This window comes from Somniosus microcephalus, chromosome 25, assembly GCF_052327205.1.
Source record: "Somniosus microcephalus isolate GS21.2 chromosome 25, FLI_Smic_1.0, whole genome shotgun sequence".
In the NCBI taxonomy this organism is placed as follows: Eukaryota; Metazoa; Chordata; class Chondrichthyes; order Squaliformes; family Somniosidae; genus Somniosus; species Somniosus microcephalus.
In genome coordinates, this window is record NC_141011.1 from 44,085,833 (window position 1) to 44,101,477 (window position 15,645).

The window sequence follows — 15,645 nt, forward strand, 5'->3', positions numbered from 1 at the left end:
AAAAATAACAGCTTTGGTGTTTTTGTCTTTCCAGCACTTTTCCATCTGTTGCTGAGGTCTCCCGAGAATGAAACTGCAGCCATGCATCAACCAGTCTGACAATGACATTAAGAAAGAAAGATAAGGAGAAGCTACGATCTATGCAGTTATTGCCTTCCCTCCAGATGCTGTGTATTTCTGAGGTACTGTTCCATGGACGCCAGCAGCTCTTCAGTATCTCAGCTGAGTGGCCATTCTTCATCTGCAAGCTCACAGAGACCATGGATAGGAATGGTCCTCATTTAGGAGGTATTTCCTCTTTCTAAACAGGTTCCTAATTTCACTGCAGCTATCACACAAAGCAAACCTTCCCCTTGGTGTCCACTTTCCAGCAGCCATCACTGGATAGTCATCAGGAGAGGACATCGTGGCTGGTTTGTTCCCTTCCTTAGCCCAGGTACCAGGACCACTTGTAGCACCTTTACTGCTGCCTTGGCTGAGGTCAGCTACTGAACCCCAGTCATTCTGGGCCAAACTGAGTAAAACCTGACTGCCTTTTGTGAAATATTCAAATGTACTTTAGCACTACCATCTATCTCCGCAGTCCCATTCCACTATATACAGCTGCACTGATAATATGGCATTAACCCTCAGCTTGCTGTAGGTGGATTTCTAGTGTGGAGAAGTAGAATTCCAGCACACAGGTTGAAACTGGTAACACAAATGCACATGTACTCTCACCTTCAACATAGGGATAGGAAGTGCCTTTCCATCCTTGTCCAAGGAAACAAAAGTAAAGAATGCAGTCACAGCATGAGCCTTCCCTTTCGGACTTTCCAAGACATGGTCGACGTCCACAAAAACTTCAATCTCCATGGATTTGCTACTGGTAAATGTCATTCGACCCGACACAGTAATTACAGACCCTGTAAAGGGTAAACATCTCTGGTTAGAAAGACGACATTAACTTCTGCAATCAGAGAAATGATTGTGAAAAAAGAACTTGCATTCATATAGTGCATTTCACACCCTCATGATACCCCAAAGCAATTCACAGCCAATTATTTTTGGCTGACGTACAGTCACTATTGGTGGTCAATTTTCACACAGCGCTGGTTGATGGATGAATGTTGGCCAAGACACTGGGAGAACTCCCCGCTCTTCTTCAGAAATCTCTCACACCTACTTGAACAGGGCCTCAGTTTAACAGCTCATCCAAAAGATGGCACCGCTTGACGATTAGCCATCTCTCTGTACTGCACTGAAGTATCGGCCTAGATTTGTGTGCTTAAACCCTGGAGGGGGGTTTGAACACAATCTTCTGACTCAGAGGTGGGTGTGCTACCAGTGAGCCACAGCTGACACGTGCGCGCTGTTGCCTTGCACAGAAATCCAATATATTCCACTTGACACTGTATTGGCAACACGGAACACTGCTCTCCATGTGACATACTTGATCGGTGTAAGAACCTTGATGATACACCTCTTCCCCTACTTCAGGGGGAATCACCTCTCTTCTCACTACCTCACAAATTCAATCATTTACTATTAAATTTAATTAAATACTAAATCCAGGGTAGATTTGTGTCGTACCAGATGTGTTTCAATCCTGTTGTGATGTTTGTCAAAAACGTGAGACTATTTTCTCTGGGCTGCCTTCAGACAGTTTTTCAAATGACACAGCTTAACTATAGATTATTAATATTTCATTCATCTGAATCTATTGGTCAAGATGATGTCACTAAGTGTGAATCATTATGCATCACTGACATACAATAATGAAGTGCAAGTACTGTTCTAGACACTGACAGATAAAGGATATCCAGTGGGGCGTTATTTTTAGAAGGTATATTTTCTCAAGTGCATTGTCTAATCTGGTGCTGAGCCATAGAGATCAGGAAGGTCCCATTTCCCTGGTCTGTGTTTGCAGATCCGTTGAGTGATTCTAAGATAAATACAATAGGTCGTGGCACCCCTAGGGTGGTGGTGGTGGTGGGAAGGGGGGTGGACAAATCAGCCAGGGTTTGCTGTTCTTGATCATTGATCAGTGACCGCCACCCCCCCCCCCCCCAAATGGTAACTCATGAGGTGAGCAAAGCATCAGTTGGAACCGCTAATGTGTTTCTCTTCAAGATACTTGTCCAATTTTGCCTTGAAGATATTTATGCTTCTTTCCTCTACAACCTCCCTCAATAACTTCATTATTGTATGTCAGTGATGCATAATGATTCACACTTAGTGACATAATCTTGACCAATAGATTCAGATGAAATATTAATAATCTATAGTTAAGCTGTGTCATTTGAAAAACTGTCTGAAGGCAGCCCAGAGAAAATAGTCTCACGTTTTTGACAAACATCACAACAGGATTGAAACACATCTGGTACGACACAAATCTACCCTGGATTTAGTATTTAATTAAATTTAATAGTAAATGATTGAATTTGTGAGGTAGTGAGAAGAGAGGTGATTCCCCCTGAAGTAGGGGAAGAGGTTCCAATAACCAGCCAGCCCCTCAGTCAAGCAATGCCTCCCACCTAAATCTACCTGTTCTCAGCTTAAGCTCTTGTCCCCTTGTTATCTTGGTTGACAGAATTATCAAACTACCCAAACAATTCAACAACAGTACAGAGCTGCATGCATCCACACGATGTTGATGAATCACAGGAATCAGTCGCTGAACTAATGAGCCATGCAACAGTTGCCGGGTTTTCCGGCATTGTGTAAACCTCCAATAACAGCATCTTCAGAATTTGACAACACCTTGAGGCAACGATCGATAAAACTCTTAATGATCCAAACTAATCAATGAAGCACCAGCTACATGTAAACAGGCTGAAAGAATAATTTCATGCAAAATTGGGTGAACTGATCCAGAATTTTGATTGAGAATTCAGGCTTGTGCAGGCTCCAAAGGAACAGTGACGGAAGCAGAACAGGGTAGTGCTGTAAAAGCTGCTGCATTGGTCCTACCATTAAAATGTCTTATCCGTGACTTTTATGCCCAGTGACCAAAGCATCTATTGCACCAGTGCATAGGTCACAGGTCACTGAGTTATGACCTATCCATCATATTTTACGGCAAGGATATAGCCTACTTTCCGGATTAGGCCTGCAAGCTCAAACTGTCTGATCGCCATATGCTGCTGCAATCCTCACCTCTTCAGTGCAGCCTGCAGCTCCTTCCCCTTTAGGGCTGCTGCCAGTTTTTACCTCCTGTCAATGCTCCCCCAAGTGATTGATCGCTGCTGCACACTGCGGACAGCAATTTGCACAACACCAGGAATTCCGCTGCACAATACGCAGCAGCCTTCAGTTACTTGGAGCACCAGGAGGTAGGCGGTGGCAGCAGCGCTGAGGGGGTCGAGGAGCTGGAGGAGAATCTTGGAGCTACATGAAGGGCAGGAGAGCACCAGCATGAAACTGGAGGTGGGAGGGCAGAAAGGTGGCAGGGTGAAATTTGAGGGGGTGGGGGAAAAGGGAAGAAGAGAGCCACCTTGAATTGGGTGGCAGGAGGATAAAAGTGCCAAATGCATCAAAGGGATGTGAAAAGGGTAGGAAACCATGCACATTCCTAAGCAGGTGCCTAACATTAAGGTAGTAGCAGTAATATAATGGATATAGTAATGGACTCGCAACACAGAGGTCCAGAGTTGAAATCCCACCATGGCAAGTTGTGAATCTGAATTCAACAAATCTGATCATCTGTGGACTGGCACCAAGAAATAAAAATGACCCTGAAAGCTGCCAGATGTCGTTAAAAACCCAACTGGTTCACTAATGTGCTTCATGGAAAGCGAACCTGCCACTCCTACCCAGTCTGGCCTACATGTGACTCTGGCCTACACGTGACTCTAGCCCACATGTGACTCCGGCCCACACGTGACTCCGGCCCACACATGACTCTGGCCCACACATGGCTCTGGCCCACACATGGCTCTGGCCCACACATGGCTCTGGCCCACACATGGCTCTGGCCCACACTGCGTGCTTCACTCTCAAAGGCCTCTGAAGTGGCCCAGTGAGCCACTCGGTTATAAAATCAATCGCTTTAGCTATTGGGGGCAGGCAATAAATGTGGCCTTGCCGGCCTCAGCCACATCCCAACAAATATTTAAATAGTATACAACTTTACACGTGACTTGCAAGTTTCATGATAAGCAACTGAGTGCTCCACATTTGGATACCCCTGCTTTACAGTATTGGGTTGAAATTGCAAAGGCTCTACTGCCAGCATAGAGCCTTGCGAGAGGTGGAAGAAAAAAAGCTTGAATTAATATAGCGCCTTTCACGCCCTCCTTATGTCCCAAAGCGCCTCACAGCCAATGAAGTACCTTTGAACTGTAGTCACCCCTGTAATGTAGGAAACACGACAGCCAATTTGCCACAATCCCTCAAACAGCAATGAGATAATGACCAGTTAATCTGCTTTAGTGATGTTGGTTCAGTGATAAATATTACCCACCCGGGAGAATTCTCCAGCTCTTCTTTGAAATAGTGCCATGGGATCTTTTACGTTCATCTGTGAGTGCAGGCGGGGTCTTGGTTTATCGTCTCATCCAAAAGACGGCACCTCCGACCGTGCAGCACTCCCTCGGTACTGCACTGAGGTGTCAGCCTGGATTTTGTGCTCAAATTCTCTGGAGTGGGACTTGAACTCTCAACCTTCTGACTCAGAGGCGAGAGTGCTACCGACTGAGCCACGGTGAGCATAGCTTGGAGATAGAGCTACGACACCGCAGCCCTGATTCTGCGACCCAAGCTCACGTGTAGCTCTGGTTCCACACCGGCAGTGGAGCCTTTCAGTTTTGATCCTCTTGTGCTTCAGCGACAGTATATCAGTCAAGATAGATACTGAAATGAAGTTAACACCAATAAAGCAAGGTGCAAAGAAAATGCAGTTTTTTTTATCCACAGTGAGAGATTTCCTAATTAACACTTTTCAGTCAGCAAGACTACTGGAATGAACAAAATGTGAGGTCGTAGGAAACAACAGTAACACCAATTTAAATTGGTTGGGGTATGGAAGACTCAAGAGATAGGACTTTCAATTTTGCATATATTACATAATTTTCTTGACGGGGCTGTGGTTTGTGCTGGGTACAGTTGAAATGATGGCAGGGGCCCTCCAGAGCTTTGCTCAAGATACCATTCTTCAATGGAAAAGAAAATCCGGAGAGAAGTATACTGGGCAGCCGATCCGACATCGCCCATTTCACACTATCATCGCCCATGGGTGAGCGTGGAACTGTGCACCCAGTAAGAGTCAATGGGCTAGATTTTGATACTGGAGGCGTGTAGGAGGCGGGACTACAACTTTCGGGGTTGTAGTCCCGCCTCCATCGAGTTGTGGCCAACCCACGCGATTTTCACTTGATTGACCTTGTTGAGCCTGCCCAGCGGGCTCAGCAGGCTAATTAAGGGCCACCCAGCAACAGGTGACGTCACAGATTGACATTTCATCTGTCAAGAGTTTTTGATGGATGAAATATCAGCGTTTGACAGCTCTTTGAAGCTGTCAAACACTGACAATCTGTACTCCAAGTTAATTCCTTCCTCTCAGGCTGATTTAGAGATCTCTCTGGAACAGAAAGCTGAATGCTGCAACTTTTGACAGCTCACGGCCATTCTGCTTTCTGTGCCAGTGAGATGAGGGACTCCCGAGACCTGAAGGAAGGAAGGCTGTAAAGGTAAGCAAAGGAAAGTAAAACTTATTTAAACACTTTACACACACCAAACACACTTACCTCTGCACTCATGCACCCATCACTCACCTGAACACCGGACATCTCGAACCCTCCAAGCCCTTCAGCCCGACGGTCCGCCTCGCTAACTTGGCGTGGTTTGGAGCCGTCGGGAATCCCACACTTCAGGGATAAAAATAGGGATTAGGCTAAAAACTGCCTGTTAGCTACCTGTTAACAGGCAGTTAATTGGCACTAATCTCCTTCCCGCCTCGGGGAGGCGGCTCCCAGCACAGGTCGGGTATCCGCCTCCTTTGAAACTGGCATGGGGGCGGGATGGGTTCGTGCCCCTCGATTTTGCAATTTTAACCCCCCACATGCCTCCAATCCCGCCTCAACAGCCCAATGAAAATCGATCTGAATGTCTTTAGAAGAAGAATTATGGAGAAAATCAGGAAGGAGATGGCGTCAAGATGCGCCGATTCCTCAATCTGACGCTCGGGGTGTGGGATGGTACTCACAGGGAGCTCATCTCAGGAAACTGCAGGGACACAGCCCCTGATTTTCCTGTCGATTTAAAGTAAAACCAGCGACTCCAAATCTGCGCGATCCCAACCAATGCTCCCAGCAAGCCCTGACCCACGCCACCCAATTGGGGAAATCAGCCCTTAGGATTCAAGTACGATAGCAAAATACTGCGGATGCTGGAAATCCGAAATAACAACAGAAAACGCTGGAAAAACTCAGCAGGCCAGGCAACATCCGTGGAGAGAGAAACAGAGTCCTGACGAAGGGTCTTCGACCTGAAACGTTGACTCTGTTTCTCTCTCCACGGATGTTGCCTGGCCTGCTGAGTTTTTCCAGCGTTTTCTGTTGTTACTTAGGTTTCAAGTGTTGAACTGTACATTTATATTTTGCACCAGCAACCAGTCTGCCCTTAAAAAAATGCTGAAAGTAAAATCCTCGCCACAATTACTGTTCAGGAAATGACATAGCATGCAGTACGTGACAGATTAGAGGAAATAATATGGCTAATTGAGAATAATTTTGTACTCCCTGCAAATCTAGTGCTTGGATCTTATCACCTCTCTTTTTCTTTCCATGACAGAAGTTCTTAGTTTTTCCATGAATCACTTGAATAAAGATTTTTTGTTACACCGAGAGCAATGGAATTGTAACAAACAGCATAGGTATTGAGTGTGTTAGTGTGAATGTGGATGCGTGTGTCTGTGTCTATTTATTCTTGTGCATTTGTAGCAAGTATATTCTAATATTAGCTATGATTCTTTTCCTTCTCCCCCAACAAGAGTGTGAATGTGTATTCAGAATCAGCGGACCTAGTTACTGAACGCCTAAGATGTGTAGAAGGTCTCAGCTAATGAGAGCAGAAGTCTGTGAAGAGAGTTAATAATCAGGAATTGCTATTGGTAGTTCTGGAACAAAGATGGAGAGTTCGATGTGCAATTAATTCAGCAAAAAGTATTGTGGTGCCATGAAAAAGGGAGGTGAGCAGAATTTGGAGCAAAATGAGTGGAAGGATCTTTCAAAAGGGATGAGGGGCTTCAGTTATGTGGATAGACTAGAGGTGCTGGGATTGTTCTCCTTAGAGCAGAGAAGGTTAGGGGGAGATTTAAGAGAAGTCTTCAAGAGTATGAAGGGTTTTGATAGAGTAAATATGGAGAAACTTTCCACTGGCAGGAGGGCCGGTAACAAGAGGGCAAAGATTTAGGGTAATTGGCAGAGAGGAGATGAGGAAACATTTTTTTACGCAGTGAGTTGTTATGATCTGGAACGCGCTGCCTGAAAGGGCAGTGGAAGCAGATTCAATAGTAGCTCTCAAAAAGGAATTGGATACATACTTGAAAAAGAAAAAAATTGCAGGGCTTCAGGGAAAGGGCAGGGGGAGTGGGGCTAATTGGAGAGCTCTTTCAAAGAGCCGGCACAGACACAATGGGCCAAACGGCCTCCTTCTGTGCTGTGTGATTCTATGTAAAGGGGGAAATAAATTCACGGAGCTGGTGAAAAACTACCTCTGGGTGCAGCCCTTTAAAAGGTGGGTCGGGAAGAGGCCGCACACACGAGTGAATTGGGCGTGGCGAGGTTTCCGTTGTGCGGCCTCACTCGATGGGAGCACGAATCAGAAAATTGGGGTGCTCCCAATTTACTGGTAATTAAAATGAATCGCTGGAAAACCCGGAGTGAATCGCATTGACCGTGACACTGTGCTCCTGTCAAGCACCAGGAGCGGAACCTTGCAAAATTTACTCTCTGTGCTAATATTATGCTTGAAGATGGCGTTAAATTTGGCAGGTGAAGCATTTGAAATCCAGCAATCACAAAGTTACTGCATTCAATACTGTGGTACAGATCTGGAACAAGGTATAGCAGCACTGTAGGACTTTAAATTTTCCCCAATAGTTCTGATTTTAGAAAACGTTGATTGTAATCTTAACTGCAGGCTATACATCCAAATTTATGGAGAAAACAACGGTGAGCAATTAAATAGTCATTAAGGGAGTAGTTATGCTACTTGTAGGAGTTTGACTGATGTGGAGCCAGCAGGCTTAAGTTATACTGCAAGCTCCGCTTTGCTCTCCGGACTGCGAAAATGGAGATCTGTGCACGAATGGTTAACATTAGCCAAGGCCCCACAGGAAAGTGGGCGCCTTGCCAACATTAAAAGTCTTTTAAATTAAGTTTCAAAAGTTGTTGGGCAGTCAAACACACCTGGGTATCTGCAGACTTATTAAACTTCATTTTGCACCAGTTGCACTTACATTTCAGTTCACGTGAAGCTGATGTGACGTGAGCTTATCTCCATAAGGTGGTCCCACCCCACCTGCTAAAATACAAACCAACTCCAGTTCAGTGATTTCACACCGAAGTTATACTGCACATTTTTTTTGTGCCAATGCAAAGCAAAAAGCTCTTTGCAAAATGCATAGCGGAACGCCCCCCACCCACCCCAGAAGACACGGAAGACTGTGGTGCTTGATCAAACTCCAGGGGCAGACAGAAAACACTTGTGAATATTGACACAGATAAGGGTAGAAGCATGGGGGTGAGGTTAATGAAACGTTACAAAGGTCATTAGGTACGGGCTGATACTAGAGGATGTGATGAAAGATAACTTGGTCCGTGATTTTTGAGAAGAAGCAACATGCATTTACACGGTGCCTTAACATGGCCTCAGGATGTTGCAATTTCATATACAATTAATTCATTTTGACGTGCGGTAGTTGTTGTTATGCAGCTAATTTGCATGGAGTAACATCTCACAAACTGCAAGTCAATGAATAACCAGATAATCATTTTTTGATGGTATTGGTTCAGGCAGGAATGTTGGCCAAGACACTGGGAAAACTTCCTACGCTTTTTCTAATAGTGTCATGGGATCTTTTACATCCAACAGAGCAAGCGAAAGGGGACATGGTTATTATGTCTGATCTGAAAGATGATGCAGCACTTCCTCAGTACTGAACTGAAGCATCAGCCGAGATGATGCACTCAAGTCTGTGGCGAGCCTCGAAACTACAGTCTTCTGACTCGGAGACTAAAAGAATCAAAAGCATGATTCTGTGAATCACAGACCTTTTAGCTTGATATCTGTAATAATAAGTACTAGAGCCGATTATAAAGGAAGGAATTTCAGAACACTCAACAAGTGGTAAAAAAAGAAAGACTTGCATTTATATAGCGCCTTTCACGACCACCAGACATCTCAAAGCGCTTTACAGCCAATGAAGTACATTTGGTGTGTAGTCACTGTTGTAATGTGGGATACGCGGCAGCCAATTTGCGCACAGCAAGCTCCCACAAACAGCAATGTGATAATGACCAGATAATCTGTTTTTGTTATGTTGATTGAGGGGTAATAAGACAATAATGGGTTAAAAGCCATTATATAGGAATTTCATAGGAATGTGATAACCTGCTCATATGATGAGCATGTTATCACATTCCTATGAAATTCCTTTGCTATTTTAACAAGTGCACTAATCTGTTTATTTTGCAGGAATTTCAGAATAGCTTCAAATAAGTGCATTAATGCATTCGTTGCTAATTTCACTCAGTCAGACTTCAGCAGAATTAAAGGCAACAATGGTTAGGGAAAGGTTAATTCATGCCCAACAATGGAGAAGGTGGAAGATACATATTTTGATTTGGAGAAAATATTTAGTGTGGTCCATTCTAGGAGATTTATGGCTGGTGTGAAGAATCACTGCAACAAGATGAATACTCAAACTGGACCATGAATTGACTGGGCAATCAACAACAGATGGTGGTTATCAGTGAACATAGTTCTGAATGGGCAACTGCAATCAGTGGCGCCTTTCCAGGCATCTATGCTGGGAACCCTGCTGTTCACAGTAATTATTCACGACCTTCACAAAAGCAGCATCTTTACATTGACTAAGCTGGTGGATGGCACTAAGTTACATGGGTAAACACGATGTTCCTAGGAGAGGAATAAAATTCAAAAAGTCGTCATTTTGTAACTGGGCAGATGACTGGCAAATGGCATTTTATATTAAGAAATGTAATGGAATACAGATTGGTGCTAAAAGTAGAATAAGCAATTACATAATAAGTGGCACATCGTTAGATGACATGAAGCAGAAAAAAGATTTGGAAGTGCTAATTCAACAAAGGTTGCATCATCGCACAGCATGCCAGCAATTGCCAAGCTAAACAGAGCATTCTGTTGTATCAGTAGGTTCATATATGTTCAAGGAAAAGCCAATGACACTCTAAGATGCGCTCCACCATTTTTTAGAATATTTCTGAATGTTGGACTTACAAAAAGGAAAACAATGGACCGGGTTTAAAGAAGGGCCATAAGGACAGTGTTGAGTCTTATAAATGAGCTTTTGAAGAGAAGCTAAGGGAGGTAAATCTCTTCTCAATGGGAAGGAAAAAGGAGGAGAAAAGGTGATCCAAGTTTCTTAAAATCAGTATATAAAGGAATCAACCTGGATATGGCGAAGTTCTTTGTTTGAATCTAGAGAACTTGATTATTAGCTTAAGGAAACTATGAACTATACGTAAACATAAGAAGTAACTGCAGAAAATGTTGGAAACACTCAGCAGTATCTGTGGCGAGAGAAGCAGAGTTAATGTTTCAGGTCGATGACTTTTCGTCAGAAAGTTCTGATGAAAGGTCAAAGACCTGAAACGTTAACTCTGTTTCTCTCTCCACAGATGCTGCCTGACCTGCTGAGTGTTTCCAGCATTTTCTGTTTTTATTTCAGATTTCCAGCATCCGCAGTATTTTTCTTTAGTGCAAGTAACTGCTTGATCTTATGGAACAGACTGCCACTTAGGACAGTTGATGTGTATTCGATTTGAAACATTCAACGAGTAAATTAACAGACTCCTAATTCAATGGAAAGTGAAGGGAAACAGGCCTGGGATCAAGGGTAATGAAATTGATCTGAATGGGTCCTGGAAGAAACTCCATATGGCTGGATAAGGCATTCTTATCTTTTTATGAGGGCACGAGGGTAAGCATATCTCTCCAGCATGAGAACCCACTGACCTGTACAGAGCACTGTACTCATGGGCAGCACCAGCTCCGGTGACTGCTGACAGTATAACCCAGGTGAGGTGCTTCCAGGACCTCTTTCTGTTTCAGAAATTCTGCTCTTACAGAAGTTGGAAGAAATTCGGTGAAGCCAGTGTCTCCCTTGAAATGGCAGAGTACTAGGAGGCAGACCTCTTGTTCAACCTGCGTGCAATCTAACTGATGTTGTGCTGCACAGACCCACTATAATGGTTTCACAGCGGGCTGCGATAATTCTCATCCCATACATGATAGAACTGACCTTTAGCACCATCATCTAGCACATGTTCTTATTGCAAATGCATTTTGCCTATTCACATGTATATTCAGTACAGCTTGCGAACAGTAAAGCCCGCAGGTGACCAAGCCCCTGGAACTAAGGAAGCCTCACAGCCGCAAGATGAGGATCTGTGAAAAATAAAATCATATACACTAGTAAGAGAAAAATGTTACCTCTAGAGCTATCTTTGCAAGGCTCTGCCCGCACATTGGTTAGTGCCTTTGTGCAAAATCCCTTATAGTTAGTGCATTTGTTACCCCATTTAAAACAACATGCAAATGGAAATAACATGTTAATGGGGCGTGGTACTAGAGGGAGCCTGTGTCAAAGAGTAGCTGCTTTATATACGGAAAGAGCTGTAAACACTGCACATATCTGAGTGCACTGCACATGTCCAAGTGCACTGCAGTGAGGGCTATGTGGTGTGGCATATTGGCAATGAGGGGAACATCATATATCGGGGGGGGGGGGGGGGATTTGTACAATTTAGGGACGATTCTGTAATCCAGGGCTCGCAGCAGAGAGCAGCGCTCGCAGGGAGCACATCTCGAGAAATCGCAAGTCTACAGCCCTTGATTTTCCGCCTATTAAAATCAATCATAGCCAGCGCACCTGCAATTTCTTAAGATGTACTCCCAGTGAGTGCTGACCTCCACTGGTAGAGTCGGACCCGAAAATCACCCCTTTCGTGTATTAGTGAGAGGGGGAAAAAAGAAAGACTCACTCAGACAATTATGGGAGGAGCAAACCCATTTGAAATAAAGAAAGAAATTGCATTTCTATAGCGCCTTTCACAACCTTAAGACGTCCCAAAGCGCTTTACAGCCAATTAAGTACTTTTGAAGTGTAGTCACTGTTGTAATGTAGGAAACGCGGCAGCCAATTTGGTCACAGAAGGCTCCCACAAACAGCAATGAGATGCTGACCAGATGATCTGACTTAGTGATGCTGATTGAGGGATAAAACACCAGGGAAAACTCCCCTGCTCCTCTTCGAATAGTTCCATGGGATCTTTTATGTCCACCTGAGAGGGTAGACGGGACCTCAGTTTAACGTCTCCTCCAAAAGACAGCAACTCTGACATTGCAGCACTCCCTCAGTACTGCACTGGAGTGTCGGCCTAGATTTTGTGCTCAACTCTCTGGAGTGGGACTTGAACCTACAGCCTTGTAACTCAGAGGTGAGAGTGCTAACACTGAGCTATGGCTGACACCTTAGTACTTTTGAAGTGTAGTCACTGTTGTATTGAGAGAGCCATAAACAATGCACTGTTATGTCCGTAAGTGGCTTTTTTAATGCACATTCTATTAAGGATTTCATAGTGCCTGATTGCTCAATGCTGTTAATTTCATACTGCATGTAATAAAATGGTAGTGCAGCAGTTAGATTACTGAGATAAGCATAAATGCAGTTGTCAAAGCCACTCCTTTCCAATTCCAGCCAAACCACGTGCACGCTCACAGACCCAATGGCCCTGATTTTGCGGTCAGTGGCAGAGTGACAGCACTTGCCGCTGACCTCGAAGAAAGCTGCCCACAAAGATCTAGCAATCTCTGTGGCATGGATTTCATCTTTTCCGACGTTAATTTCATTCTGATGTCACCTATAAGGGATCTCCAGCGTCCAGCAACAGTGATGTCATCAAGCAGGCTAAGCAGCCAATCACATTGAAGAATTCTCACACAGCAAACCAGGAAGAAAAATGCACTGATTATCCTTCACTTTTTAATCATTTTACAGAGAGCGAAATGAAGATTGGGCCATACACATGGGATTAAGGTGGAAGATGAAATATTATGAACAAACTTTATTTTTTTAAATTTATATTAAAAACCTATGGAATTTTTATCATAATGGAAAAATTTGACATTCCACAAATATAAAATTAGTTTTTCAGGGCCAGAGAGGTTGTTCAGCAGTAGTTATTGTTGTGTATGTACCTTTAAGAGAAGAACTGATTCTATACTGCAGTACCGGCAGTGACCACCCCTGTATATAAAGCCATAGCAGGCTTCTGTACTTCAGTCTTGAATTACTCTCTGTTCAGTAAATACCTGTTTTATTGTTCTCCTGCAGTCTGAGTATTATTGATCCTCGGACACTACACTGGCGACGGGCAGGTTTGAACTCACCTGCAGTACTGCATCACCTCACGGGGATCTTTTCCCTGAAGAGAAGCTTCTTGGAGGTCGAAGTCAGAACGGCGGGCGTCGACCGCGGGCAACTGCCCAGGGATCCATCGGAGAGTTGCAGGGGAGGCTGTGGAGAGCTGGGCCTGGCTCCCCAGTCGAGGTGTTCCAGCAAGTCGGGCTGGTAGCAGGTAGTGCGCTGACCCTTCCGGACTGCGGCGGGCTCAGGCTCGATCGAGCGGCTCTGCAAAGGGGCCGTGCAGCGTCGTCGGGAGGAAGAGAGAGAGGGTGGAGCGCACAGGGTGCAGTCGGTGCTCAAGAACAGGGCAGCGTGGAGAGGATAGAACGCGGGGAAGGAAAAGTGAGACGCGCCGAAGCCGCGGGTCGCCGCCATTACCCTGTAGAACGCTAGGAGCAGCGTGGCAGCAAGGGGAAGAAGGAAAAGCGCGGGAGGCGCCATTTTATTACATTGGGGAAGAAGAAAAAACGTAGGAGGCGCCATTTTAAATCACCCAAGATGCCGAAGAGTGGCAGTATCACTGCTTTCGACAACGAGGTAGAAGACTGGACCACGTATGTGGAAAGAATTGAAGTGTACTGCAATGCCAATGAGGTGGCCAATGGAAAGAAGGCGTCGGTATTATTAAATTTGATGGGCGCGAGAACGTACGACCTATTGCGGAATTTAATTACCCCAGCTAAACCAATGGAGAAAAGTTTTGAAGAGATTGTTAATATCTTACAGGAACAACTAAACCCTACACCGCTGCTGATAGCAGAAAGATTCAAGTTCCAGAAAAGAAACCAGCACAAAGATGAGAACAATGCTGACTATCTTACAGAACTACGCAAGTTATCGAAGCACTGCCAGTTCGGAGCAGGACTGGCAGACACCTTACGGGATAAGTTTGTCTGCGGGCTCCAGAGTGAAGGAACCCAGAAACGACTACTTTCGGAAAAGGACCTGACGCTAGAACAGGCTTTCAGCGTGGCAGTATCCTACGAAGCAGCAGCACGGGGAGCTGCGGAAATACAACAGAAACCACAAGAATACAGCGCTAACAAAATGGCGTATGGAGCAGAAAAGTGCTATCGCTGCGGCAGAACAACCCATGATCAGAAGGACTGCTAGTTTAAGGACAAAGTATGCAGGCAATGCGGGAAAATGGGACATATAGCAAGAGTCTGCAGGTCGGGAAAGAAAACCAACACTACAAGAACTACTAAGGAAAAGTACAAGTAAAAAAAATGACAGACAGTAGTTCGGAAGATCAGGAGAGTGATAATGACTCCGGGAGCAGGAGACTAAGTTGTCTAAAGTTACACAACGTGATCGCAAAGGAGGATCACCGAACCATTTGGGTCACCCTCATGATAGCAGGGTCCCAAGTAAAGATGGAATTGGATACAGGATCAGCCCTAGCTGTCATGAATCGACGAGACTATGAGCGGCTATTCTCACACATACCCTTGAAGGACACGTCCATTGTATTGAAGACATACACAGGGCAAAAAGTCTACCCCAGAGGAAAAATAAGGGTGCCAGTTGAATACAACGGCAAGGAAACACAGAAACTGTATCTATATATACTACCGGATGGAGGACCACCACTATTGGGACGTGAATGGATCCGAAAAATACAATTGGATTGGCATTCCATTCAGGCGCTAACTGTGACTGATAAAAAGGATGATGACGTCACACCTGGACGACTGTCAAAAATTCTAACTGACGCGAAAGAGGTGTTCCAACAAGAACTTGGGACTCTAAAAGGAGTAACGGCAACGATAAAAATCGAAGATAACGCAAACCCAAAATTTTTTAAGGCCAGACCGGTACCTTACGCGATCTGCCCAGCCGTTGAAGCAGAGCTGGAGAGTCTGGAGCGTTCGGGTGTGCTGTCCAAGGTTGACTGGAGCGAGTGGGCCACACCCATCGTTCCTGTAATGAAGCACGCCTGGGGAACCGAAGAAGGTTCGCATCTGTGGGGACTTCAAGGTAACTGTGAA

General features: G+C 44.8%; 1 protein-coding gene across 3 annotated transcripts in view; it reads right to left on the reverse strand.

The window, feature by feature from the left end:
- acot7 (acyl-CoA thioesterase 7) overlaps positions 1-15,645 on the reverse strand; it is a 288,558-nt gene that overhangs the window by 52,668 nt on the left and 220,245 nt on the right. For all 3 annotated transcript variants that reach the window (XM_085967290.1, XM_085967292.1, XM_085967293.1), the window contains one exon: positions 721-905. In XM_085967290.1, coding sequence (XP_085823416.1) covers positions 721-905 — 185 coding nt within the window. The remainder of the gene's footprint in view (positions 1-720; positions 906-15,645) is intronic.